This window comes from Sitophilus oryzae, unplaced genomic scaffold (genome assembly GCF_002938485.1).
Source record: "Sitophilus oryzae breed Bouriz unplaced genomic scaffold, Soryzae_2.0 scaffold_377_pilon_pilon, whole genome shotgun sequence".
NCBI classification, from domain to species: Eukaryota; Metazoa; Arthropoda; class Insecta; order Coleoptera; family Curculionidae; genus Sitophilus; species Sitophilus oryzae.
Window position 1 is genome coordinate 1,275,178 of NW_022146948.1, and position 27,257 is coordinate 1,302,434.

The 27,257-nt window shown below is 30.5% G+C and overlaps 2 protein-coding genes across 6 annotated transcripts in view; one reads left to right on the top strand and one right to left on the bottom strand.

The window, feature by feature from the left end:
* The window catches only part of LOC115885228 (pleckstrin homology-like domain family B member 1), a 185,547-nt gene extending 169,691 nt beyond the window's left edge, over positions 1-15,856 (top strand). The window contains exons 19-23 of the mRNA XM_030904064.1: positions 6,243-6,426; positions 10,019-10,128; positions 12,666-12,849; positions 14,362-14,549; positions 15,122-15,856. Of these exons, the coding sequence (XP_030759924.1) occupies positions 6,243-6,426; positions 10,019-10,128; positions 12,666-12,849; positions 14,362-14,549; positions 15,122-15,310 (855 nt within the window). The 3' untranslated portion in view covers positions 15,311-15,856. The remainder of the gene's footprint in view (positions 1-6,242; positions 6,427-10,018; positions 10,129-12,665; positions 12,850-14,361; positions 14,550-15,121) is intronic.
* The window catches only part of LOC115885221 (serologically defined colon cancer antigen 8 homolog), a 30,167-nt gene continuing 18,763 nt past the window's right edge, over positions 15,854-27,257 (bottom strand). For 3 of the 5 annotated variants that reach the window (XM_030904051.1, XM_030904053.1, XM_030904052.1), the window contains 4 exons: positions 24,427-24,577; positions 22,877-22,994; positions 17,476-17,561; positions 15,854-16,733 (listed from right to left, as the gene is read on the bottom strand). In XM_030904051.1, coding sequence (XP_030759911.1) covers positions 16,024-16,733; positions 17,476-17,561; positions 22,877-22,994; positions 24,427-24,577 — 1,065 coding nt within the window. In that variant the 3' untranslated portion in view covers positions 15,854-16,023. Of the gene's footprint in view, positions 16,734-17,475; positions 17,562-17,965; positions 18,075-22,876; positions 22,995-24,426; positions 24,578-27,257 lie in introns of all 5 variants that reach the window. The other 2 variants (XM_030904055.1, XM_030904054.1) reach the window with 2 other exon arrangements.

Below are 27,257 nucleotides of genomic sequence, written 5' to 3' on the forward strand. Positions count from 1 at the left end.
AACAATTCCATATAATAGCAACCATTCCATATAATAGAAAAAAAAGTTGCATTGGAAATTAAGATTGCTGTCAATTTTATGTAAAATTATATAGTGAATGTCATCGGTCTTATAAGCCTTTGTGAAAAATATTTTGACACCATTATTTTCTGTATTATTATTCTCTATTTATATTTAAAAGGATAAAAATGACCTTTTTGAATATTAGTGCACATATGGGTCACAGTTTTTAAAGTTTTTCCAACCTTATTTATTCAGACAAAATCATAGCGATTAAGTAATATTTTCTTATAGAAATAGTATTTTATTTATTTGGGACAGATCCTCGAGAAAATTTAAAAATAAATATTATAACTTTAATATAATTATAACTTTCGAATAAATATATTTTTCACGGACTTGTGGTACTTGACCCAATTTTAATTTCTCTCCAGAAGAAGTATAGCGAAAGAAAACTTGAATGTCAAATAATACATTCAATTATTTGTTGTCTTCTGTAGTAAGATTGAGTTTTACCTTGGAAATATATCTAACTGAAATTTCAAGAAATTGCTTGAAAGTACAATATGATCGAAAAAAAAACGGCGTCGGCGATCTCTATGAAATGAAGATCGCTGTCATTTTATATGTAAAGTACTTTTGACTACGATAAGTAACTTTACAGATTTATTTTATGCCTATAACATTATATACTAGTAATTATATTACTAATACATATATAATATATACTAGTAATACGTATGTATGTTAAAAAAAACGGGGTCAAAGACGTCTGGGGAATTGATGATAATTTTGTCGAGGTCAGTCTCTAGACGTCATTTACTAAAAATTGACATAAAACTTGTCAAAATTAACGCTAAGTATAGAAAGATTAAAAAAGTTAGTAAGTTGCCAGACACACAGATCTATTTCTAGAAAATTATTTTTTCTCGAATTTTAAACTAATCCATTTAAAAATAATTTTTACTGAATTTAAAAATAAAAATTACAACCTTCTTCTAGCCAAGTAATGACGTCTAGGGCTTGACCTCGCCAAGATTATTATCAATTGTCATTCCCCAGCCATCTGTGACGCCGTTTTTTTTCGATAGTGTGGTATAGTAAAGAACTTCGAATTATTTAGTTTACTGTTTTGTTAAATAACTAATAATAATAAAAGAGTTAGGAGATAATATAATGTAAGTTTATTATTTTTAATGAATACCGTATATCTCAAAATTTTGTTCTGTTATGAAAAATATGTATAAAAAATTATAGTATTTTTTTTAATATATTATATTGTTAAGATTATTATTAAAACAGTAAGTAATATATTTTTTCAAATTTTCTCACCATGATTTAATATAATCCAATTTTTTTTTAAATACAGATGTATCTGCTACTTTCCTTATTGTGAAATAAAAGCAAAAATACTTGTACCCTGTGATAGCTTTATTTAAATTGATACTTGAACGTGATTGATTGTCGGACTTTCATCTGTGACGCCGTTTTTTTCCATAGTGTGGTATAGTAAAGAACATCGAATTATTTAGTTTACTGTTTTGTTAAACTAAGCTCTTGAAGGCGGCGAAGTTGCATTAAAACATTTTTATTAAAAATCAAATGAAGTACTGAAAAATATAAAGAAGATAAAAGGGAAGTGGATGATTTTAAATATACCTAACACATCATTTAGCATTTACTACCTAGGAATATTTGTTTTATCATCGGTTTTATTTATATCTTATGATTTTAAATGTTGAAAGAAGTATTTTTTTATATGGACGATGAAAGTTTAATGAAAGCTTTCTGATATTTTAACTTCAAAATACTAAAAAAAAATTGCATTGAAAGATAAGATTATTTACTTTAAAGTATTTCAGTATAATTAATTAATTTAGATTTATCGAACTCCTTTCAGTACCACATTTAATTTACCTTCTTAAAAAATACTTAATAAAAGTAGCTGAATAATTGAAGGTTATGAATCAGAAAAAAATTTGAAGCAATATTTCAGTGTAAAACGGACTTAACTTTTATTATTTTTTTATATATTTAGGAAGAGTCATTCTCGTGCGAATAATACACTATATATGATTATGATATACAATGTGAGTCTTAAATAAGTGCAAATATTTTTAAAGGTAGTATATTTCGGCCCCAAAAATACGTCTGAGTTTTTTTCGCGAAAAAAAAATTTGGAGTTTCTTTAATGTTGTGCTAAAAAACAAAATATATTGATAATATGGCAATATAGGTAGTAGATTAAATTTACAAGAAAGAAAACCCATGAAAAATCCAGCGGCTCTCAAAATTTAATCAAAAAGTAAAACAACTTGTTTATTTTGGAATTTGGAAAACGGTAAAGAGAAAATATATTTATTTTATCGCGATTTACCAGCCCTGTCCCTACAGGGTGGTCCGAATTGTATTCGGGAAACTTCAGCAGCATATTTTTCAGATAAAAATAAGTAAAAAAGTTCGTACAAATTATATCCTAAAATGCTTCATTTCGGAGATACAGGATGTAGAAGTTTCATTTTTATTTCGATTTTTTCCAAACAATTTCTGAACTAGCGTCGATTTTTAGATAAAAATTGATGTCTGGATGTTTCTTGACATGAAAAATTTGATTTCAATGGCACATAAATATTTCCAAGTTTATTATTTAGGCTAATAGCTATTTAGTCAAGATGTTATAGAGTATTTCAATTCCAAATATCTTGGAAACCATTACTCGCAGCGATTTTTACTAAGAGACCTTTTTTTACGTAAAAAATAAGTTATTACTCTTCATAACAGTTAAAAAAATCTGAAAGTGACACCCCCTTCAAACAGGAAACATTGATATTAAAATCAAATTTCTCATTGCAAAAAACACCCACACATCAATTTTCATTCAAATATCGAGGTTAGTTCAGAAATTATTTGGAAAAAATCGAAATAAAAGTGAAATTTCAACACCCTGAATCTTCGAAACGAAGCGTTTTAGAGACATTTATACCAACTTTTTTACTTATTTTTATCTGCAGAATACGCTGCCGATGTTTGCCGAATACAATTCGGACCACCCTGTATATCAAGTAGTATGACGAATATGAAGCTTAGGGAATTATAAATTATAACCTGTATAACATTATTTTTAAAAATGTGAATAATGGTAACTGTTTTTATGCAATCGTCATTGCTATATTTTCCTCCTCAAACAAAAATATAGGAAAACTTGTATACAACGTTACGATTCCTTTCAAAATACTCAAAAATGGTTTTGTTATTGTTTAAATGTATTTCGAATATACACAAATTTTTGATTTTATATGAGTCACCTCTTTACCCGGAAACAAACCGCTATTTTTCGCTATCGAAAACAAAATTTTCAAAAAGGTGTAGGAGATGAGAATGATCGAAGATCCGTATAAGATATAGAAATAGTTCTGTACCAATTCACAGCTTGCCGCAGGTTGAGTGAGTCAACGCGCCGCAGTTCATTGTAGCTAAAGCTCCGTATCAGAGCTTTCGAGTCTTGAGTTGTTCTAATGTGTAGTTAAGTATATGTCACAGAAAACATAAAGTGTGAGTGGTAACGAACAAACAATTCAAAAGTTTATTTTAATTCTAAATTAAAACAAATTTACAAAATGTCGCTTTGGATTACTTACGTTAGATCTGGTTGCAAAAAGAGCATTCACAGTAGTTCCAATCATGTCAAGAGGAGACATCGTCTTTCAGTTAGTGTAAGTTTTTTTTATTGTTATTTTTTAAATCTATATAATATATAAAATCCTTAAGTGACTGACATACTGATTAATCACGATCCTGCTCAAACCACTCAACGTAAGAAGCTCAATTTTGGCATACAGGTTGATTCTAGTGTGTAGAGGTTCGATAAGAAGGGATTTTTGGAAATTCCAGTTCCAAGGGGGTGAGGTGAAACCACCCCTCAATTATTACAATATTTTTTTATTTAAAAAACGGTCAAGTTTCCGAATAAAACGCTGATTTTTGGAAAACAGATTGACTTTAGGGTGTAGAGGTTCGATAAGAAGGGATTTTTCGAAACTCGAATTCTAAGGGGGTAAAACTATCCCTCAAATATTGAAATATTTTGTATTTAAAAACCGGTGAGTTTTTCGGCAAAACCTTTAAACACGTATATTTTATTTTGTTGTTTTACATATTTTAAGATTTTTTATAAATTTATACAGGGTGTTTCATAAAATATGACCATTGAGTAATCACGATTCTGCTTAAACTGCTTGACGTTTAAAGCTGATTTTTGGCAAACGGATTGACTGTGGGGTGTAGAGATTCGATAAGGGGGGGTTTCCCGAATCTCAAATTCCAAGAGGGTGAAAACGCCCCTCAAATATTACAATATTTGTTATTTAAAAAACGGTTAGTCTTTCGGGAAAACGCTTGGGCAAGCATAATTTATTTGTTTTTTTTACATATTTAGAAATTTTTTAAAAAATCATACAGGGTGTTCCAAAAAGTTGGGTCATTTCTTAACCACGATTCTGCTTAAACTGCTTGACGTAACAAGCTTATTTTTGGCAAACGGATTTTCGTCAAGTCAAATTCCAACGAGATGAAACTACCCCTCAAATATTACGAAGTTATATAATAATATCGCCATATTAGTATTTCTCATGCTAACATAAATGTGAGAAAATTTTAGGTTAAATTTTATCCAGTTTTTATGTTAATGGAAATTCTTGAACGAAGTCGCTGGTACACGCTAGTGTGTTATAAATGTGTAAAAATATATACATTTGTTAATATTTGGATTGGTGAATTAATAACGGATCTATATCTAATTAATAATATTTTCGAAATATGTTAAATGGATTATTCATTATACTAATTTAATGACATAATAAACATTCACATTAAATAAAATTTAATGGGAAAAAATAATTTAACTGCCAAGAAAAATGGACGTTTCATGTTCTTATATTTTATTTACATATTTGTAACATTTTATGAGCACCCTGTATAATATTTTATAAGTTATAAAAAAATTAAATAGAGTGTACTCACGTAAAAATAAGATTTATTTTTTATATCAACATAGGTCCGATTCTGCTTTGGTTCGTAGCTACAGGGTGTTAAAGTTTTAATATTTTTTAGATTTATTATAATTTTTTTCCAAGTACTTTTAGCGTTTCGAATGAAATTTTCAGGGTAAAAGTTACTATAAGTGCGACATATTTTAAAGCTAAAAAAGTTTCGACATATTCACCAGGGACGTGCATATGGGTTATCACTGGAACATTTTTCTAAAAAAAAAGCATGTACGCCACTGACATTTTTTTCTCTTGTTAGCGAAATAGTGTAAGCAGTTTAATGCCGATTAAATTTTGTTCTTGATATCTTGGCGATTTCGGCCTCATTGAAGAGATAAACGCAATTTTATTAATATGCCTCAACCCAAGTCTAATAGCAACGTTTAAAAATGTTTAATATAATTAACTTGCGAAAGTTTTAAATAAGTACTCATTGATTCCTCAACAAAAAGTATGAAAAAAAGTTCCTCTAAACCTGAGTATGTTTTAAAGTCACAGGATGTTAAAACTCTTTAAAATTAGATTTTTTGTATTTATCTTAAACACTATTATTTTTTTTATATGAAATTGCTGAAGATTGGACTAATAGTAGTAGTAATAATATTTAATAATAAATTAGATAAAATATATAATTTCTTAATTTTGTTTTTAATTTAAATTTATCCATCTCCGTTGGATTGCGGTGATGTTCACAAAAATAACTTTTATTCAAACGTCACAAAAGTATTAATTTTTATTATGTGATTGACAATATAAAAAATTCATTTTAACGCCTAGGCATAAAAGTGAGCAATTTTACGCCTAAGTACAAAAGTACGAAAATATATTATTAAAAGTGTCAAAGTTTAACCATAATTTCTCGATATATCATTAGGTAATTAGAAGGTATTACTTTTAAATCTTTTTATATTACTTGTAAGGTTTGAAATTGTTTAAAAAAATTATTTGTGACGTTTGAAAAAAATAGCATGTTATTCGGAGTAAAAATTACTTTTTGTGCCTCGCCTGTAATGTCAAACGTACAGCCTCGTCACAAAAAGTATACTTTTACATTATTCCTAATAAAACAATATACTATTTATTTAGTAGATTTTGTTCTAGTGGCGAAACCCCAAGAAGTCTTAGACTTCCTAGTCCAAGAAAAGATGCAGTATATAGCTAAACTCTTGAATTATATATTTCGTTTATTTGTTTCAGTCGAATCAAGACGAATCTGAAAGTTCTCCCCGACCATTGTCCGAAGTCAGCGAGATGAGCTTAGAAGTCGGAGGAACACTGAGCAAAAAAAGGAACAGGCCAACTGACAAGCAACGTCCTCTCACCAGGTATCTGCCAATTAGAAGCGCAGACTTGGATCTCAGACATCACATCGAAACTGCAGGTAAATATTATGTTTGAGAAATTATTATATTTAAAATAAAAGGTGATCACTAGGTCTTAGCAAGGAAAAAAAATAAATTCGTTATTAACATTCCCGTTAGAACTGCACAATAAGTTCGTCATAAAATTCAGGCCAAGAATTTAATTCCAATCTATTTCTACTGAGACGTACAACCACTTAGAATACCTATTCACTAAATTCAATGGAGATCATAAAACGAAAATCCTGAAGGAAGGATAATCCTATTATTCAAATATATTTTATTATAAAATCCGTCCAACGAGCCAGGGAAGAATTCGACAGACAACTGTCACTCTCATGTATCCTGTCGTTGTATCTCTCTCTCTCTGTCTTTATTCCTACAAGAGGAATGTAGTGGTTAGGTGATGTGTGAGGTTTGTCTCCATAATTCCCTGTCTTGTGCTTCATGTACAAGCGTGTGCAGTGGCTTGTGGGTGATCTTTGACAGCTGGTCTATCCATCGGGAGGGCGAGCGGCCTGTTGGTCTTTTTCCTGGAACCTTGCCCTCTATAATGAGTTTTTCCATACAGTCAATATCCCTTCTCATAACGTGACCGAAATATTTAAGTATACGTGACTGTATAGATTATTATTGCGTCATGTTTTTTCATTTCTAACTGTCTCATCGTCCAGGACTCGGAGCCATACATTAATACGGAAAATATTAGGCAGTGAACAAGCCTTTTTAAGTGTTAGATATGTTTTTGTCTCGCCATATCTTTGAGAGTTTTCACACTGCCACTCTTGTCATTTCACATCTTCTTCTTATTTCCCCTTCCAAATCCTGTGTTGTTTATAAGTAACCCACGATATAAACAGGGTGAGTCTTAGATAAGTGCAAATATTTTCAGGGCTGATTGATCTCGATAAAAGAAACATTTTCTCTTTACCGTTTTTCAGATAAGTCCAAATAATCGAGTATTTACGTTTGAAAATTTGAACACAATGAATTTGAAAAAAATTGATTTTTTTTTTAAAAAATTTTGAGAGCCACCGGATTTTTTCTGTATTTGCATCCCCTTTAGTGCCGTAACCATAGAGTAAAGCCGTAACTATGGTAATATCAGAGATAAGAAATTATACCGTGGGAAAATTTGCGGTGAACAGGCAATTTTAAAAAATTTTCGAAAAATATACAGGGAAATTTAAAAGAAAGTGCGCGATTTTCAACGTCTTTTTTTTGGCGAAAAAAAAACTCATAGACGTGTTCTTGGGGTCGAAATATACCACCCCTGAAAATATTTGCACTTATTTAAGACTCTCCCTGAGTATATATCAGGTTTGTTGTTGTTTTGCCTGTCGATAATCATAATTTTTGTTTTGGAGGGATTAATTTCAAGTCCAAGTTTCTCGCTTTCGTCTTCAACCAATTTTAGAAGCTGCAGTAATTCTCTTTGTTTCTTTATCGTTGTATAGACTATAGATATTTGGCTAAAAAAATCATATTTTTTTTTTTTTAGTTATAAAATATAAAGAAGATAAAAGGGAAGTGGATGATTTTAAATATACCTAACACATCATTTAGCATTTACTACCTAGGAATATTTGTTTTATCATCGGTTTTATTTATATCTTATGATTTTAAATGTTGAAAGAAGTATTTTTTTATATGGACGATGAAAGTTTAATGAAAGCTTTCTGATATTTTAACTTCAAAATACTAAAAAAAAATGCATTGAAAGATAAGATTATTTACTTTAAAGTATTTCAGTATAATTAATTAATTTAGATTTATCGAACTCCTTTCAGTACCACATTTAATTTGCCTTCTTAAAAAATACTTAATAAAAGTAGCTGAGTAATTGAAGGTTATGAATCAGAAAAAATTTTGAAGCAATATTTCAGTGTAAAACGGACTTAACTTTTATTATTTTTTTATATATTTAGGAAGAGTCATTCTCGTGCGAATAATACACTATATATGATTATGATATACAATGTGAGTCTTAGATAAGTGCAAATATTTTTAAGGGTAGTATATTTCGGCCCCAAAAATACGTCTGAGTTTTTTTCGCAAAAAAAAAATTTGAAAATTGGGAGTTTCTTTAATCTTGTGCTAAAAAACATAATATATTGATAATATGGCAATATAGGTAGTAGATTAAATTTACAAGAAAGAAAACCCATGAAGAATCCAGCGGCTCTCAAAATTTAATCAAAAAATAAAACAACTCGTTTATTTTGGAATTTGGAAAACGGTAAAGAGAAAATATATTTATTTTATCGCGATTTACCAGCCCTGTCCCCACAGGGTCATCCAAATTGTATTCGGGAAACTTCGGCAGCATATTTTTCAGATAAAAATAAGTAAAAAAGTTCGTACAAATTATGTCCTAAAATTCTTCATTTCGGAGATACAGGATGTAGAAGTTTCATTTTTATTTCGATTTTTTCCAAACAATTTCTGAACTAGCGTCGATTTTTAGATAAAAATTGATGTCTGGATGTTTCTTGACATGAAAAATTTGATTTCAATGGCACATAAATATTTCCAAGTTTATTATTTAGGCTAATAGCTATTTAGTTAAAATGTTATAGAATATTTCAATTCCAAATATCTTGAAAACCATTACTCGCAGCGATTTTTACTAAGAGACCTTTTTTACGTAAAAAATATTGGAAATGTATATTTTTTCACTCGGTAGTTTAATACAGGTACGGGTGAAAAGTTATTACTCTTCATAACAGTTAAAAAAATCTGGAGGTGACACCCACTTCAAACAGGAAACATATTGATATTAAAATCAAATTTCTCATTGCAAAAAAACACCCAGACATCAATTTTCATTCATATATCGAGGTTAGTTCAGAAATTATTTGGAAAAAATCGAAATAAAAGTGAAATTTCAACACCCTAAATCTTCGAAACGAAGCGTTTTAGAGACATTTATACCAACTTTTTTACTTATTTTTATCTGCAGAATACGCTGCCGATGTTTGCCGAATACAATTCGGACCACCCTGTATATTAAGTAGTATGACGAATATGAAGCTTAGGGAATTATAAATTATAACCTGTATAACATTATTTTTAAAAATGTGAATAATGGTAACTGTTTTTATGCAATCGTCATTGCTATATTTTCCTCCTCAAACAAAAAATATAGGAAAACTTGTATACAACGTTACGATTCCTTTCAAAATACTCAAAAATGGTTTTGTTATTGTTTAAATGTATTTCGAATATACACAAATTTTTGATTTTATATGAGTCACCTCTTTACCCGGAAACAAACCGCTATTTTTCGCTATCGAAAACAAAATTTTCAAAAAAGGTGTAGGAGATGAGAATGATCGAAGATCCGTATAAGATATAGAAATAGTTCTGTACCAATTCACAGCTTGCCGCAGGTTGAGTGAGTCAACGCGCCGCAGTTCATTGTAGCTAAAGCTCCGTATCAGAGCTTTCGAGTCTTGAGTTGTTCTAATGTGTAGTTAAGTATAAGTCACAGAAAACATAAAGTGTGAGTGGTAACGAACAAACAATTCAAAAGTTTATTTTAATTCTAAATTAAAACAAATTTACAAAATGTCGCTTTGGATTACTTACGTTAGATCTGGTTGCAAAAAGAGCAAATTTACAAAATGTCGCTTTGGATTACTTACGTTAGATCTGGTTGCAAAAAGAGCATTCACAATAGTTCCAATCATGTCAAGAGGAGACATCGTCTTTCAGTTAGTGTAAGTTTTTTTTATTGTTATTTTTTAAATCTATACTAATATATAAAATCCTTAAGTGACTGACATACTGATTAATCACGATCCTGCTCAAACCACTCAACGTAAGAAGCTCAATTTTGGCATACAGGTTGATTCTAGTGTGTTGAGGTTCGATAAGAAGGGATTTTTGGAAATTCCAGTTCCAAGGGGGTGAGGTGAAACCACCCCTCAAATATTACAATATTTTTTATTTAAAAAACGGTCAAGTTTCCGAATAAAACGCTGATTTTTGGAAAACAGATTGACTTTAGGGTGTAGAGGTTCGATAAGAAGGGATTTTTCGAAACTCGAATTCTAAGGGGGTAAAACTATCCCTCAAATATTAAAATATTTTGTATTTAAAAACCGGTGAGTTTTTCGGCAAAACCCTTAAACACGCATATTTTATTTTGTTGTTTTACATATTTTAAGATTTTTTATAAATTTATACAGGGTGTTTCATAAAATATGACCATTGAGTAATCACGATTCTGCTTAAACTGCTTGACGTTTAAAGCTGATTTTTGGCAAACGGATTGACTGTGAGGTGTAGAGGTTCGATAAGGAGGGGTTTCTCGAATCTCAAATTCCAAGAGGGTGAAAACGCCTCTCAAATATTACAATATTTGTTATTTAAAAAACGGTTAGTCTTTCAGGAAAACGCTTGGACAAGCATAATTTATTTGTTTTTTTTACATATTTAGAAATTTTTTAAAAAATCATATAGGGTGTTCCAAAAAGTTGGGTAATTTCTTAACCACGATTCTGCTTAAACTGCTTGACGTAACAAGCTTATTTTTGGCAAACGGATTTTTCGTCAAGTCAAATTCCAACGAGATGAAACTACCCCTCAAATATTACCAAGTTATATAATAATATCGCCATATTAGTATTTCTCATGCTAACATAAATGTGAGAAAATTTTAGGTTAAATTTTATCCAGTTTTTATGTTAATGGAAATTCTTGAACGAAGTCGCTGGTACACGCTGGTGTGTTATAAATGTGTAAAAATATATACATTTGTTAATATTTGGATTGGTGAATTAATAACGGCATCTATATATATAATTAATGATATTTTCGAAATATGTTAAATGGATTATTCATTATACTAATTTAATGACATAATAAACATTCACATTAAATAAAATTTAATGGGAAAAAATAATTTAACTGCCAAGAAAAATGGACGTTTCATATTCTTATATTTTATTTACATATTTGTAACATTTTATGAGCACCCTGTATAATATTTTATAAGTTATAAAAAAATTAAATAGAGTGTACTCACGTAAAAACAAGATTTATTTTTTATATCAACATAGGTCCGATTCTGCTTTGCTTCGTAGCTACAGGGTGTTAAAGTTTTAATATTTTTTAGATTTATTATAATTTTTTTCCAAGTACTTTTAGCGTTTCGAATGAAATTTTCAGGCTAAAAGTTACTATAAGTGCGACATATTTTAAAGCTAAAAAAGTTTCGACATATTCACCAGGGACGTGCATATGGGTTATCACTGGAATATTTTTCTAAAAAAAAGCATGTACGCCACTGACATTTTTTTCTCTTGTTAGCGAAATAAAGCAGTTTAATGCCGATTAAATTTTGTTCTTGATATCTTGTCGATTTCGGCCTCATTGAAGAGATAAACGCAATTTTATTAATATGCCTCAACCCAAGTCTAATAGCAACGTTTAAAAATTTTTAATATAATTAACTTGCGAAAGTTTTAAATAAGTACTCATTCAAGCACTCACCTCAACAAAAAGTATGAAAAAAAGTTCCTATAAACCTGAGTATGTTTTAAAGTCACAGGATGTTAAAACTCTTTAAAATTAGATTTTTTGTATTTATCTTAAACACTATTATTTTTTTTTATATGAAATTGCTGAAGGTTGGACTAATAGTAGTAGTAATAATATTTAATAATAAATTAGATAAAATATATAATTTTTTAATTTTGTTTTTAATTTAAATTTATCCATCTCCGTTGGATTGCGGTGATGTTCACAAAAATAACTTTTATTCAAACGTCACAAAAGTATTAATTTTTATTATGTGATTGACAATATAAAAAATTCATTTTAACGCCTAGGCATAAAAGTGAGCAATTTTACGCCTAAGTACAGAAGTACGAAAATATATTATTAAAAGTGTCAAAGTTTAACCATAATTTCTCGATATATCATTAGGTAATTAGAAGGTATTACTTTTAAATCTTTTTATATTACTTGTAAGGTTTGAAATTGTTTAAAAAAATTATTTGTGACGTTTGAAAAAAATAGCATGTTCCATTCGGAGTAAAAATTACTTTTTGTGCCTCGCCTGTAATGTCAAACGTACAGCCTCGTCACAAAAAGTATACTTTTACATTATTCCTAATAAAACAATATACTATTTATTTAGTAGATTTTGTTCTAGTGGCGAAACCCCCAGAAGTCTTAGACTTCCTAGTCCAAGAAAAGATCCAGTATATAGCTAAACTCTTGAATTATATATTTCGTTTATTTGTTTCAGTCGAATCAAGACGAATCTGAAAGTTCTCCCCGACCATTGTCCGAAGTCAGCGAGATGAGCTTAGAAGTCGGAGGAACACTGAGCAAAAAAAGGAACAGGCCAACTGACAAACAACGTCCTCTCACCAGGTATCTGCCAATTAGAAGCGCAGACTTGGATCTCAGACATCACATCGAAACTGCAGGTAAATATTATGTTTGAGAAATTATTATATTTAACATAAAAGGTGATCACTAGGTCTTAGCAAGGAAAAAAATAAATTCATTATTAACATTCCCGTTAGAACTGCACAATAAGTTCGTCATAAAATTCAGGCCAAGAATTTAATTCCAATCTATTTCTACTGAGACGTACAACCACTTAGAATACCTATTCACTAAATTCAATGGAGATCATGAAACGAAAATCCTGAAGGAAGGATAATCCTATTATTCAAATATATTTTATTGTAAAATGCGTCCAACGAGCCAGGGAAGAATTCGACAGACAACTGTCACTCTCATGTATCCTGTCGTTGTATCTCTCTCTCTCTCTCTCTGTCTTTATTCCTACAAGAGGATTGTAGTGGTTAGGTGATGTGTGAGGTTTGTCTCCATAATTCCCTGTCTTGTGCTTCATGTACAAGCGTGTGCAGTGGCTTGTGGGTGATCTTTGACAGCTGGTCTATCCATCGGGAGGGCGAGCGGCCTCTTGGTCTTTTTCCTGGAACCTTGCCCTCTATAATGAGTTTTTCCATACAGTCAGTATATCTTCTCATAACGTGACCGAAATATTTAAGTATACGTGACTGTATAGATTATTATTGCGTCATGTTTTTTCATTTCTGACTGTCTCATCGTCCAACACTCGGAGCCATACATTAATATGGAAAATATTAGGCAGTGAACAAGCCTTTTTAAGTGTTTAGATATGTTTTTGTCTCGCCATATCTTTGAGAGTTTTCACACTGCCGCTCTTGTCATTTCACATCTTCTTCTTATTTCCCCTTACAACGATCCTGTGTTGTTTATAAGTAACCCACGATATATACAGGGTGAGTCTTAAATAAGTGCAAATATTTTCAGGGCTGATTGATCTCGATAAAAGAAACATATTTTCTCTTTACCATTTTTCAGATAAGTCCAAATAATCCAGTTATTTACGTTTGAAAATTTGAACACAATGAATTTGAAAAAAAATGATTTTTTTTTGAAAAAATTTTGAGAGCCACCGGATTTTTTCTGTATTTGCATCCCCTTTAGTGCCGTAACCATAGAGTAAAGCCGTAACTATGGTAATATCAGAGATAAAAAATTATACCGTGGGTATAATTTGCGGTGAACAGGCAGTTCTAAAAAGTTTTCGAAAAATATCCAGGGAAATTTAAAAGAAAGTGCGCGATTTTCAACGTCTTTTTTTTGCGAAAAAAACCCTCATAGACGTGTTCTTGGGGTCGAAATATACCACCCCTGAAAATATTTGCACTTATTTAAGACTCACCCTGAATATATATCAGGTTTGTTGTTGTTTTGCCTGTCGATAATCATAATTTTTGTTTTGGAGGGATTAATTTCAAGTCCAAGTTTCTCGCTTTCGTCTTCAACCAATTTTAGAAGCTGCAGTAATTCTCTTTGTTTCTTTATCGTTGTATAGACTATAGATAATATTTTATCGCTGGAACAAGTATAATTATTATAGTAAATTAATTCTTTTTCAGGACATCAAGTAGTACTGTGTCCACATGTCAACATTAATTCCTATAGTTGTCGTGGTTTTCTTCACAAAAGAGGATCTAAACTGAACGGATGGTCTCGAAGATGGTTTGTCTTTGATCGGAATAAGCATACTTTTACATATTATGCAGATAAAACGGAGAAAAAGCCTAGAGGAGGTGCATATTTTCAGGTAATTACTCTACTTTTTAATCTACAATATTATATGTTATACCAGACGATCGAAAAAAAACCGGGGTCAAAGAGGACTGGGGAATAGCACAGTCGATGATAATTTTGGCGAAGTCAAGCCCTAGACGTCATTTACTTGGCCCGTGACCTTCTTTATTTTTTAATGGCGCCTACTGCCAGTTAGACTTAAAAGGGTTGTAATTATTTTTATATTAGATGGTGTAGTTTACAATTCGAGAAAAAATATTTTTTGGAAATAGATTTGTATGTCTGGATTCTATCTATCCCCTTAATCTTTCTATAATTAGTGTTAATTTTTGACAATTTTTAGTAAATGACGTCTAGAAAATGAGCTCACCAAAACTATTATCGATTGTCATTCCCCAACCGTTTTTAGCGCTGTTTTTTTATCTTTATCTTATTTTATGGTACTTCTTTGGTCCATTTTTACTACAGACTTAACTATACAATAAAAAGTTGGTATATATAATCCAATTGTTATTCAATAACACAGCACAAAACAGAAAAAAAATCTTCTCTTGAATATAAGTCAAATCATTTTTACTATTTTAGGCTATTGAAGAAGTGTATCTGGACCATTTAAACAACGTCAAGTCTCCAAACCCACAATTAACATTTATTGTAAAGACCCACGAAAGGCTGTACTATCTCATGGCACCATCGCCAGAAGCTATGAGAATTTGGGTGGATGTCATTTTCACCGGCGCCGAAGGTTACAGGGAATTTGAACACGGTACCTGACTTCAGAGATTTCAAGGAGGTATAATTTACCTCATAATTGGTTTCAAAAAACGTTGTTCTTGAGGCAACATTTTTTTTATTTGGACTATTTATACAAATCAGAACAAGATCTATTTTTATATTTGAAATGGACCTATTTTTCGACTTTTGCTGTATATATCTACTTTTAACTGAACATAGTTATTTTAACTTATGTGATACTGTATGTTATCGAAAATTTAGTTGTCTAGGATTCATTTTATGCACTCATATTTACCAGTCGACGAATTTTATGAAACTTATTTAGCTCACAATAAATGTAAGTATTTTTATGAAATGCACCTGGTAATCAAATCATTCTTTTATTTAAAATATAAATTAAGTATTTATGTTTTTTATTTGTGGGCATGTAATTAAGGTTAAATTAAATTGGTGCCTTTATATAGAGACTGGATTTTTTAAATCTGTATTATGACGTAGATAGTTAAAATAACACAAAAATTGTGATTATATCACAAGAATATTTTATATCATAAATGTGTGTTGAAATAAAACCAGTATTTATATTAGCAAAGTTTTATACATTTTTTTCCTTACTATGATATAAACTCTAAGTAGCTTAAACATAACACAAAATTTAGCTATAATATTAAAACAAAATATTGCACTTAAAAATTACTGATTCCTCAACAAGAACTTAGCAACTACTTTAACAAGTATTCTGTGTGTTTAAGTTATTGATTCTGAGGTGGATTTTTATTAGGTTCTGGTAATTCTTGTGTTCTTACTGGTAATTCTTGTGTGCTCTGTGCATACTGAGATGGATCTTCATAATATTGACTGGAGCTTTGACCCTCCACTGTCCCTGCATATTGATTCCCGTCAGCATACACCTGATTAGGGTCATAGTGTTGACTAGAATCATATTGCTGGTTAGGGTCATACATTTGATTATATTGTTGATTTGGATCGTAGTGCACATTAGGGTCATATTGATACTGCCCCTGGTCAGTGCCGTATTGCTGGTCGGCACCATAATCTTGTGCGGAATATTGTACATTAGGGTCATTCATATATTGATCTTGAGCATACTGTTGATCAGTTTGGTGTTGACCACCAGGATATTCATATCCTTCGGAGTATTGTTGTCCGCTAAGGTCGGCTGTAGGTTGCTGTAGGCCAGAACTGTCGTGGCCGAATTGCTGATTGTCGTCAACGGTCTGTTGGCTAAACTTGCGTTCTTGTTGGGGAGTGGGAGAAGTCCGAGTCGCCGCAATGGGTAGCTTCTCTTGGCTGGGATGTCGTGACGATGCTCGACTTGGGTGCTTCAAAGACGACCGACTTTCCGAGCGGACGATGCCTTGTGCTTCAGGACGTGGTGAGGTAGAGGGGGTTTGCAATGAGGGTGAGTTTCGTTGATTGCCGATTGCAGGAAGGTTTTCATCTATCGAAATATAAATCATTAAAATGGGGAATATTCATAATGTGATCTAATTCAAAAAGTATGGTCAAAATGAATTATAACTTTTAAAGCGAACTAACTAGAATAGCGTGGAACGTACAAAACTACTAGCATATCATATACGTAAAATTATTTTCTTATATGGTTTCAGTTTGGAAGTTATTTCTCTCAAACTTGAAATTGATTTTTTTTTTAATTAATTATGCAATTCTTTAATATAAATAAAATAAGAATTTTTCGTAGAAAAATTTAGAACCTTATCATTTTCTCCTACTGTTATGCTACAGAAAATGTTAAAAATCTATACTTAAGCCTGGTTGAAACGGTCAAAGTGTACTTGGACCAAGTCAACCAGATGCTGCTATAGATGTTGCACGCATCTCACTTTCACACTGTTTGTATGGTATCTACTGTTTTATCAAAATCGAATTGAAAAGCCTCATACATAGAATCCAAGTAAGTAGGCAGCTAGCCTACTTACTTTGATGTTAAAAAGTGTTCCCACTCGACTTTAATAAAACAGTCAATACTATACAAGCAGCGTACATGTGAGACTCGCGCAGCATTATTATCAGTACAGTTATAAGGCAGCATCCAAGTGTACTTGGTCAAAGTATACTTTGACCGTGTCATCCCGCCTTTAATGAAGGTCTAGAACAGCGCTACTTTACTCTAATGATGTTTTAATGTTTTACACTTCGAATGAACTATTCGGTTATAGTACCTTTTAAATTTGGAGAAGCATATTGTGTCTGACTAAATCTATTGCTTAATTGATCTAGGCTAGTTTGTAGTTCCCGTATTTCCTCCCTATAAACAACAAAACACAACACGTTAAGCACATATAGATTGTTTGCACTCACTAAGAGCTAAGATAACAATTAATTGATGACCATAAGTAAGAAACATATAAGTGCAAAAAATAACAAAACTGAAGGGGTACATACCAGATGTGCTAATTTTATTTATCGATGTAACGACAAGTTTAGGTGTAGCACTAGCCCAGTTGATATATTATCCGTAAGTGTGGTTAGCATATTTTTAATTTAAAAACATAATTTTGCTTTTTTTGCCACTTAGCTTGTTTCTTACTTGTGGTATTCAATTATGTATTTGACACGTATTGCATATAAACATTTGGGGGGTACAATGGTATTATCAGTATTATCAAAAGGTTAATCTGAGCCATCCGTGATGCAAACGTTAACATATACCTTTTTATTATTGTCGGCATCCCCATTTTGTTCCTTTAAATAAGTCCAAATGCTTTCTAATCTAGACATAAGCTCGACATTTTTAGTCCTTAGCTTTGCCCTTTCAATTCTGAAGAGTAGCAATAGAAAATTTTTCATTACGACAGTGTAATACGAATTTTTAACATTAAAGATATTTTCCCAATATATAATTAAACTCTATCCTTTTAATGTTTTGTTGTACCTAAACAAATTATTTCCAAAAAGTATATCATAACTAATTCAATTATGTAAATGTAGACATCAAGTTTTTATCTCTCCAAAAAAATCCTTTATGGGTATTTCGCCACTGCACTGCAAGAAAATCTACAAAATAAAATAGTTATTTTTTTTGTAGACACTTCTGCGTTAAACCTAAACGGTCACTGCTACAAATTTTTATAACTAAACATAACTTCTAACAAGCAGTGTCCGTTTAGGTTTAACGCAGAAGTGTTTACAAAAAAATAACTATTTTATTTTGTAGATTTTCTTGCAGTGCAGTGGCGAAATACCCATAAAGGATTTTTTTGCAGAGATGAATCCGCCACATAGCTATAGACATTTTTTATCAAGTTTTTAATCATGTCAAAACAAGTTAATCTGAATAAAGTGAACTACAAATAAATACCTAGTGATATGCTGTGCGAATATGAAATATTCATTATAAAATTTAATAAAAAAAAGCATTTTCTGTATCTTTCAGCTTAAAGCAGCTGAAAGATACAGAAAAGAGAAATATCTTAATTTTTATATTCCGATTAAATATACTATGGGAATGAAAAACACAATTTTTCTTTAGAGGATGTAAATATATCAGTTATATTGGTACGTGTATCGCTTAAATTCTTGATACTGACTGACAGTGCAATTATTGTAAAAAAACTGGAAAACTGCAATATATAAAATATAATTAATTCCCAAAAAAAATACAGGTATTACAGGGATTAAAGTAATTGTAGTTTAACTCGTATCAGCATCTTTAAATAAGTGGCATTATTCTGTCATAAGTGGGTCGCGATAACCCTAAATTGACATGTGTAACATCCATTCACCATAATATGTCTATATACAAGAAAACTTTAGAAAAATATTTTAGTACTACAATTTCCTTCGTTTCATAAGTTATGGAAATAGTTTATTTCCGAAAGAAAAAAAACAAACGAAAAATATAATAGTAAATCCAGTTCATACACTTGCGAATTATGAAGTGTCTTCTGATTGACTTTTTTATTTCAGAGCCTTTCCAACTTTCTGCGATTCATATTATATGAAAAATTAACGGGGCGGGAAATATTGAAATCGTTTTAATATTGGACGAAATTCGAAAGGAACGGGTTTCAGACGTGTACTTAACTTATCAAAGTCCTCAACCACAGACGTATATAAAATACAGTGGATCGTCCCTCTAATTTTTTCACTTTTTCGGATAAAAAATCGAGATTTGGTATGTTAGTGTATGACGTAAATGAGGATTGATGGACGTGTTCAGTTAGTTTCGTTCACTTCCTGTTTCACCGGAAATGATTCCAACTTTTGATTTCAAAAAAAAATAAATAAATTAATTCTCCATAGAAGGACATATCATATTTGCCAACTTTTGCTATTTGCGCTTAAAAAATTATATTTCGAATTTCAGTCTAAAGTGCAACGGCCATAAATGTAATGACAATAATTTAACTCGAAATACCAAATATGTGGTACCAAATTATTCGTAAAAAATGTTATTTCCAAATATGCTAATGAGCCGCCGTCGTTTCATATGAAAAATTAAGTTATGATTAAAAATACGATTTTTGCATCTTTTAACTGACCAGGAAAAGACACGAATAACGTTAGACGATCAAAAGTATTTTTAAAAAAGCTCCTTGTTTAAAAATTAATGGTTTCAACACAGCCATGGCACTCTACTGATCGATTAAAATTTAAAATGTTATTTTTTAATTGAAAATGTCAAAAGTTGACATGTGATATGTCTTTCTATTCAGAATGTCATTTACTATCAAATAACCATTTCTTTTCTATCTAATATTGAGCGTACCATTTAAAAATCAAAAGTTGTAGATATTTCCGGTGAAACAGGAAATGAACGAAACTTATTGAATACGTCAATCAGTCCAGATTTATGTCATATACTAACATACCAAATTTCGCATGCGTATTACAGTTCTAGAACGGTTCAGAATCTGTAATAAAAAAAACAAGTAAGCTAATAAAGGACAAAAACAAAATGGTGGGAAATCTATTGGCGTTAGCGGTCCATTTTTAATCCGTTAATCCATATGTAACCGTGTCCTCAATACTAATTATGTAGTCATTATAAAATTTCTTTTCGTCTTTTATGCACGTTTCTGGGATTAAATTCTGATATATACCTTGCTTGTTTCCTTATCTTAAAAATATTACGTGGAGTGCCAATGGACCTATTTTTCTTCCTCCTCAATTTCTTCAACAACAAATACGCAGCAATGGCTCGCCTTCTTCGCCAGTGAAAAAGATCATTATTATAGTTATTCATCGAAAAAAACACAAACAAAAAACTTGAGAAAACCCAGTACAACAAAAACCATCGATGACTTATTAAACCCACAGAATAAACTTAAACCACAAAACAGACCATCTTAAACACAAAATTTTTAGGTTATGTTATATTGCCAACTAAACAAATTGAAACAAAGTGTCAAAAAGGGCTGCCAATTTCCTCATAGCCTTCAAAATGTTCCTAGAAAACTCGGAGGCGTGTGAAAAGGTATTCAGAATCGCAATTCGTATTTCGCATTTGCATGAACTGGGCTTTAAATTTTTAAGGGAGAAATAACTTTATCTACACATCATTTTTAATTTTTTGCATTGTATGATATTACAGATTATCAAATGTTAAAATGAATTTATTTGACTGACCTTCCTGGATTTCGGAATCACTTTAACGTTAATATCAATCTTAAATGGTTCCTTGCGTTTGGTTGGTTGGACACTCAGCGAATCTGACACGTTTTCGCAGTCTGGCTGAAGGTCCGTCCCTACCAAACACAAGCCTTTTATTAGACGTAAATACAGGGTGTTTTTCAAAAGTGGCTCACCCTTATAACTTTTTTATGTTTTCAGATTAAAAAAAATTGGTATGCTAGCATATGACATAAATCAGGACTGATTGAAGGATTCACTTTGTTTCGTTCATTTCCTGTTTCACCGGAAATGACTACAACTTTCGATTTTTAAATGGTACCGCTGAGGCCCGATTCTATAAACATATTTCCTGTCTAGTGACTCATCAATCCTAAACAAATAAAACCTAGACAGGAAATTTCTTGCTACAGAGCTTACAGAATCCCACTGCAGGTATTTTTTACTTCTTTATTTGATGGAAAATGATATTGCGAGTCGAGTAGAGTGACATATTATATGTCAACTTTTGACATTTTTACTTAAAAAAATAATATTTTAAATTTCAATCTAGAGTGCCAAGACCATAAATGTAACGACAGTTTGACTCGAAATACCAAGTACGTATGTGTTACTAAAGTATTCATAAGAAAATACTTTTTCAAAATATGCTAATGAACCACCCTCGTTCCATTTAAAAAAATTGAGTTATGATTTAAAATACGATTTGGGCATATTTTAACTGGTCAGGAAAAAAACACTAAAAACATTAGGCGATTAAATATATTTTTTCAAAGCTACTTGATTAAACATCAATGGTTTTAATACAGCCATGGCAATGTAATTTCTTTTTCTAAGCGAAAATGTCAAAAGATTTCTCTTAGACAAAATAAAAAATACCGAGGGTACCATTTAAAAATCAAAAGTTGTAATAATTTCCGGTAAAACGGGATGTGACCGAAACTAATTGAATACGTAAATCAATGCTGATTTATTTCATATGAAATAAATTCTAACATACCAAATTTCGCTTTTTATCTGAAAAAATAAAAAAGTTATAGGGGGTGAGGCACTTTGGAAAACACCCGGTATAATCCAAGAACAGAGTGCATATATCATAGGATATTAGTGCTTTTATATAAAAAATAGTTCGTATCGTTATTTTAAATATTCATTACTCGTTAATGGAAGATACCTGAATTAGATGAACTGAAATTGATTTATAACTCTGATTACTATATTGAATATTGAACTAGTCTATACAATAAAAAGACTATGGAAGTCAAATATGGTCTATCTAACGAAAGGATACATGACAGTGACAGTCGCGGTAGTTGAGTGTATCATTTTAGTTCACAGGTAATTGTATTGCACAAGTAAGAATTATACATGTTAGTAATCAATTTATAAATTCGTTTAAAGTTATAACTATATTTTATTCTGTAATTGCATGTATTACTACTTTTCAATAATAATTAAGACAAGTCGATTTTTAAGCGTCTTCAAATTTTTGTGTTATTAAATAATTACATAAATTTATTTTACATAGTTTTTACAAAATATTTTACTTGGTATATTAGTGAGTAACTGTTTAAAAAAATAAAAGGCATAAAAAAGCAATTGCACTAAAATCTAGGTTATGCTTTTCAATTTAAACAAATTCGGTAAATTCAAGGACCCTACCATTATCGCACCGATATTACATAGATCAACATAGAGCAACAAAACCATAGTAGTCAAAGTTATAAAATATACAATTTAATAGGTAGTAACGATCATAATAGAGATATTTTGTGTTCTAGCTACACCTTACAATATCCGGAGGTACCGACTCTTATAAAAGAGTTGGTACCTGTAAATATTCTGTACTGCGAAGCTATCTTTCTGATCTTTTTATAATATCTCTATTATAGTAATAAAACAAACGCCTATGATGATTATTTTAAAAAAATAAAAAAGGGAATGTGTATTAACAAAACATGATAGAAACATTAAATATAGGAGTCTTACTTATGCCTGTGGCTGGCATCTTCGAGTTTCCGTGTGAGGGCGTGGCATTCGGATGACAGTTTGTCCATGAGTTGATTTTGGGAGTGGATCATGGTCTCTAGCTCGGCTACTGTAGCCGCTGGAACAACCAATAATGATTTTAATAGTTTAAAGATATTCAAAAACGAAATTATATTAATCTAATATAATCGTTTATTCTCCCAAATCAACTCATGTCAAAAAGTATGACTGAATTTGCCAAGGAAGATAACTGGGACGGGAAATGCATATGGGTGATTGTGTTCAAATTTTTACTGATTAGGTATTTTTCCAATTTTATTTCAATTTTATAACAAAATTTTATGTTTTTTACATATTAGAATTCTAATTGATTATTTTTGTAACAATGGGGTTTTATAAAAAAATACACTATTTTCAAAATAGAAACTTCAAAAAAGAAATTTTCTTTTTTGAAGAAATGAATCCGCCACAAAGGTTTAGACATTATTTACAATAGTATGTAATGGAAGTAATAAAATGGTATGTAATGTTGTATAGGAGAAGTTTATGTCAAAAATTTAAGGTATTTTAAGTTGCAACAAATATTTTAAATTTTAATAAAAGGCAATAATGCTTAAATGACAATATTCAAAATTCTATAATATTATTTAAAAGTTTCAAAATTCTGTAGTCTTATATATATCAAAATAAAAGTTACAGGGTGAGACAAAATAAATATTGAACACTAATCACTTTTGGGGGCAAATTGCTATTTTATTATAAACGGTACACCTAGCACAATATTTTGGTATTTGATACAGTAATCATGTCTGTTCAGATTACTATTAATTATTAATGCAATAATTCATTGCCAACCTTTGAGACTTCAAAAACCAAAGCCGATTACTGCTCTTAACGTAGTAGATAATAATTAAGTTAGCTTCGTATACCTATTAAATTTCTTAATTTCTGTTAAATTAATGTCAGAAATAAATACCACCTTGGCGTTTTCAACATCTAATCACACTAAATTATGGTGAAATAACTAGAAGTGTCTGCCTGATTAATAGTATTTTAAACAGGATTTATGCATCGAATAACAAAATAATATACTGCGTGTTCCATTGAAATAAGAAAGTAACTTGCATCAAAATGTGACCAATGTTCAAAAAATCTTTTGACATATATTTCTTTAAGAAAACTGACTTTAAGTTTCTTCCTAAAATTTAAAAAAACAAATAATACCTAGGGCTTCAAATCAAATAAATACTATTACTATTTTGATATATAACTTTTTGAGACACACTATGGAGTTCCTAATAATTTTACAATGTGATCCAAATAAATCTAAACAGACTCCGAGAAAACCATTCTAATAAAAATTATCGTTTTCCATAGATAGTGCGTGTTGTATGAGAGAGAGCCTTTTTATTATATACCGATATAAGTGCGACATTTTGAAAACATGCCTCGCGCAGCATAATGTACGACATGTGTACGACAAGTGAGACAATTAGCACATCATATACAAAAATCACAGTTCGAAAGATATCACCCATATGAACACTTACCGTGTTTATTCTCCATATCTTGTATCATGGATGTAAGTTCCTTCTCACGGTCCTCCTTTTTCGGAGTGGGTGGAGGTAGGGCCATAATATTGCCTGATCTTGGAGTCACAGATTTCGAACGCTCCTCGTTTAAAGCAGTATTCAAATTAATCTGCAAATGATATATTACAGTGAACAAATTAGCTGAGCGTACATTACAAGCTTCTAGAGAACTACAATTGTTCTTTATGATTTAGATTTATAAGTGTTACATATTATGAATTTTTCATTTCCGAAAATACTAAAATTTAGAAAGAAAAGTAAAGGTTATATTTAATATCCTTTACCTAAATTTACTAATAGATACCTCTATTTTTCGTCTGGCCTTAAATTGAGTCAACACTTTGATGAGGTAGACCCTTTGATTAGAAAGACTAAGGAAGAAGTATAAAAACACAAATATCAACAAGTTTGACGATAAGACTGCGAAGGGATTTCAATATTGCTGACTGAGAGATAGCAAGGAGCAAATTATTTTTATTAATGAAACAAAAAAAGTACTCTACTTAATAGTTTGCTAAATTCAGTATTTGTACAAATCACTATGTCATTTACGTAATATATTTTTATGGAGCAATACGACTTTTTTGCACCAGAAATAATAATACCTGGTGTTTTTCAAAAGTGGCCCACCGCTATAACTTTTATTTTTTCAAAACAGGATTGATTGATTTATTCACTAATTAGTTTCGCTCACTTTCCGTTTCACCGGAAATTCGTACAACTTTTTTTTTTATTTATAAACCGTTTATTAATTAAAACATACAGGGTCCGGCAATAGTGCGTCGGGCATCTGTAGCTCCTAGAATAAAAAAACTTGAGAATTTTGTTTTAGTGCAAACCTAAAGTATGTACCAGGATGTATTTCAGGAAAATATTGTAACTTCTATAGGGTGGCTCAAAAAAGTGTGAGTGGACCTGAATGAATTTTTTTAACTGGAACACCCTGTATATTATTGCATTTTTGGCTTCCTTTCGGATCACTTTACATGACCCTATGATATGAATAAATATATTTCGATTAGTTTCAGAGATATTAAAAAATAAATCAAAAATATATATTTTTCAGCCCTTCTTAAAAAAATTATTAAAAATACAAGAACTGTTCTGAAATCAAAACTATGTTAGGTATTTACTTTAGATAGTCTGTTCTTCCTTTGCTATAAATATGGTAATCGTAAATCATACAGGATGTTCAATATTCTACGCCAAACTTTCTAAAATATAAAATATTTTTTCTTTGTTATTTTAAATGGAACACCCTGTATATTATTTTTTTATTAGATGGAGAGTTAAAAAATGAACATTTTTTGTATTTAGAGTATTTCAAAATATTTAACGGTTTCGCAGATACGCGCAGTATTATTTCATATGGCGCTTTCAATGGTAAAATACGAGAGAAAAATCATTGGGTGGCTTTGATAAAAATTTACTGTGGAAAATGCCATATGAAATATAAACCCGCAAATATCTGCGAAACCGTTAAAAATTTTGAAATACTCTAAATACAAAAATGTTCATTTTTAATTCTCCGTCTATTGAAAATATAATATACAGGGTGTTCCATTTAAAAAAAAACAAAAGAAAGAAAATGATTTTATATTTTAGAAAGTTTTGATGTAAATTTGAACATCCTGTATAATTACTACGATTTTCATATTTATAGCAAAGTAAGTACAGACCATCTAAAGTAAGTACCTAATATAGTTTTGATTTCAAGGCAGAACAGTTCTTATTTTTAATAATTTTTTTAAAGAGGCTGAAAAATATATATTTTTGATTGATTTTTTAATATCTCTGAAACTATCGAAATATATTTATTCATATCTTAGGGTTATCTAAAGTGATCTGAAAGGAAGCCAAAATGCAATAATACACAGGGTGTTCCATTTAAAAAAAATCAGCAAGGCCCACTCACACTTTTTTGAGCCACCCTATAGAAGTTAAAATATTTTCCTGAAATACATCCTGGTACATACTTTAGGTTTGCACTTAAACAAAATACTCAAGTTTTTTATTCTAAGAGCTACAGATGCCCGACGCCCTATTGCCGGACCCTGTATACAACTGTTTAAAGAAAATATACAATTCAATTATATTGTTAATCTTTATCTTCGTAGCAGTTGTTGGTTGCGTCCTTCTTCATCTGCAACAGTTTGAAGACTTTTAAGACTCTCCCTGGGCAGGTGGTATCGAAGGCATTGTTCTTTTTTTTATAAATTGGTCTATGTCGTCTACGTTTATACGCTCTTCTCAAATATCATGTTTTTAATTTTTTTCTTAAAATTTCTATAATTTAATTGTGTTAATTCTTTTGGTAACATATTATATATTGTGGTAGTTTCTGTTGTTAGTTTTTGTGAAAGTTTTTTTGAGTTCTCTTGGCTGTTCTGATGTCTGATTTTCTTCTAGTTTGGTAAGTGTGTATTTGTTTGTTAGTTTTTAGAGAAATATTTCTTTTTATTAATTTATTTTTGATTTTGTGTAGAAGTAATTGTCTTATGTTTAATTCTTTTGGTTTGGTTTGGTTGTTTGAAAAACGAAACGGGTTGTTTTGATTTTTAGATGATACACCCGGTATATTGAAATAAACAAGCTAAACAAAAAATTTCCAAAAGTTATGATTAAAAATACGATTCGGGCATCTTTTAACTAGCCAGGACAAGACACTAAAAATAGGCGATTAAATCTATTTTTTCGAGGCTCAATGACTAAAAATTAGTGGTTTTATCACAGCCAATGCACTCTAGATTGAAATTTAAAATATTATTTTTCTAAGCGAAGATGGCATG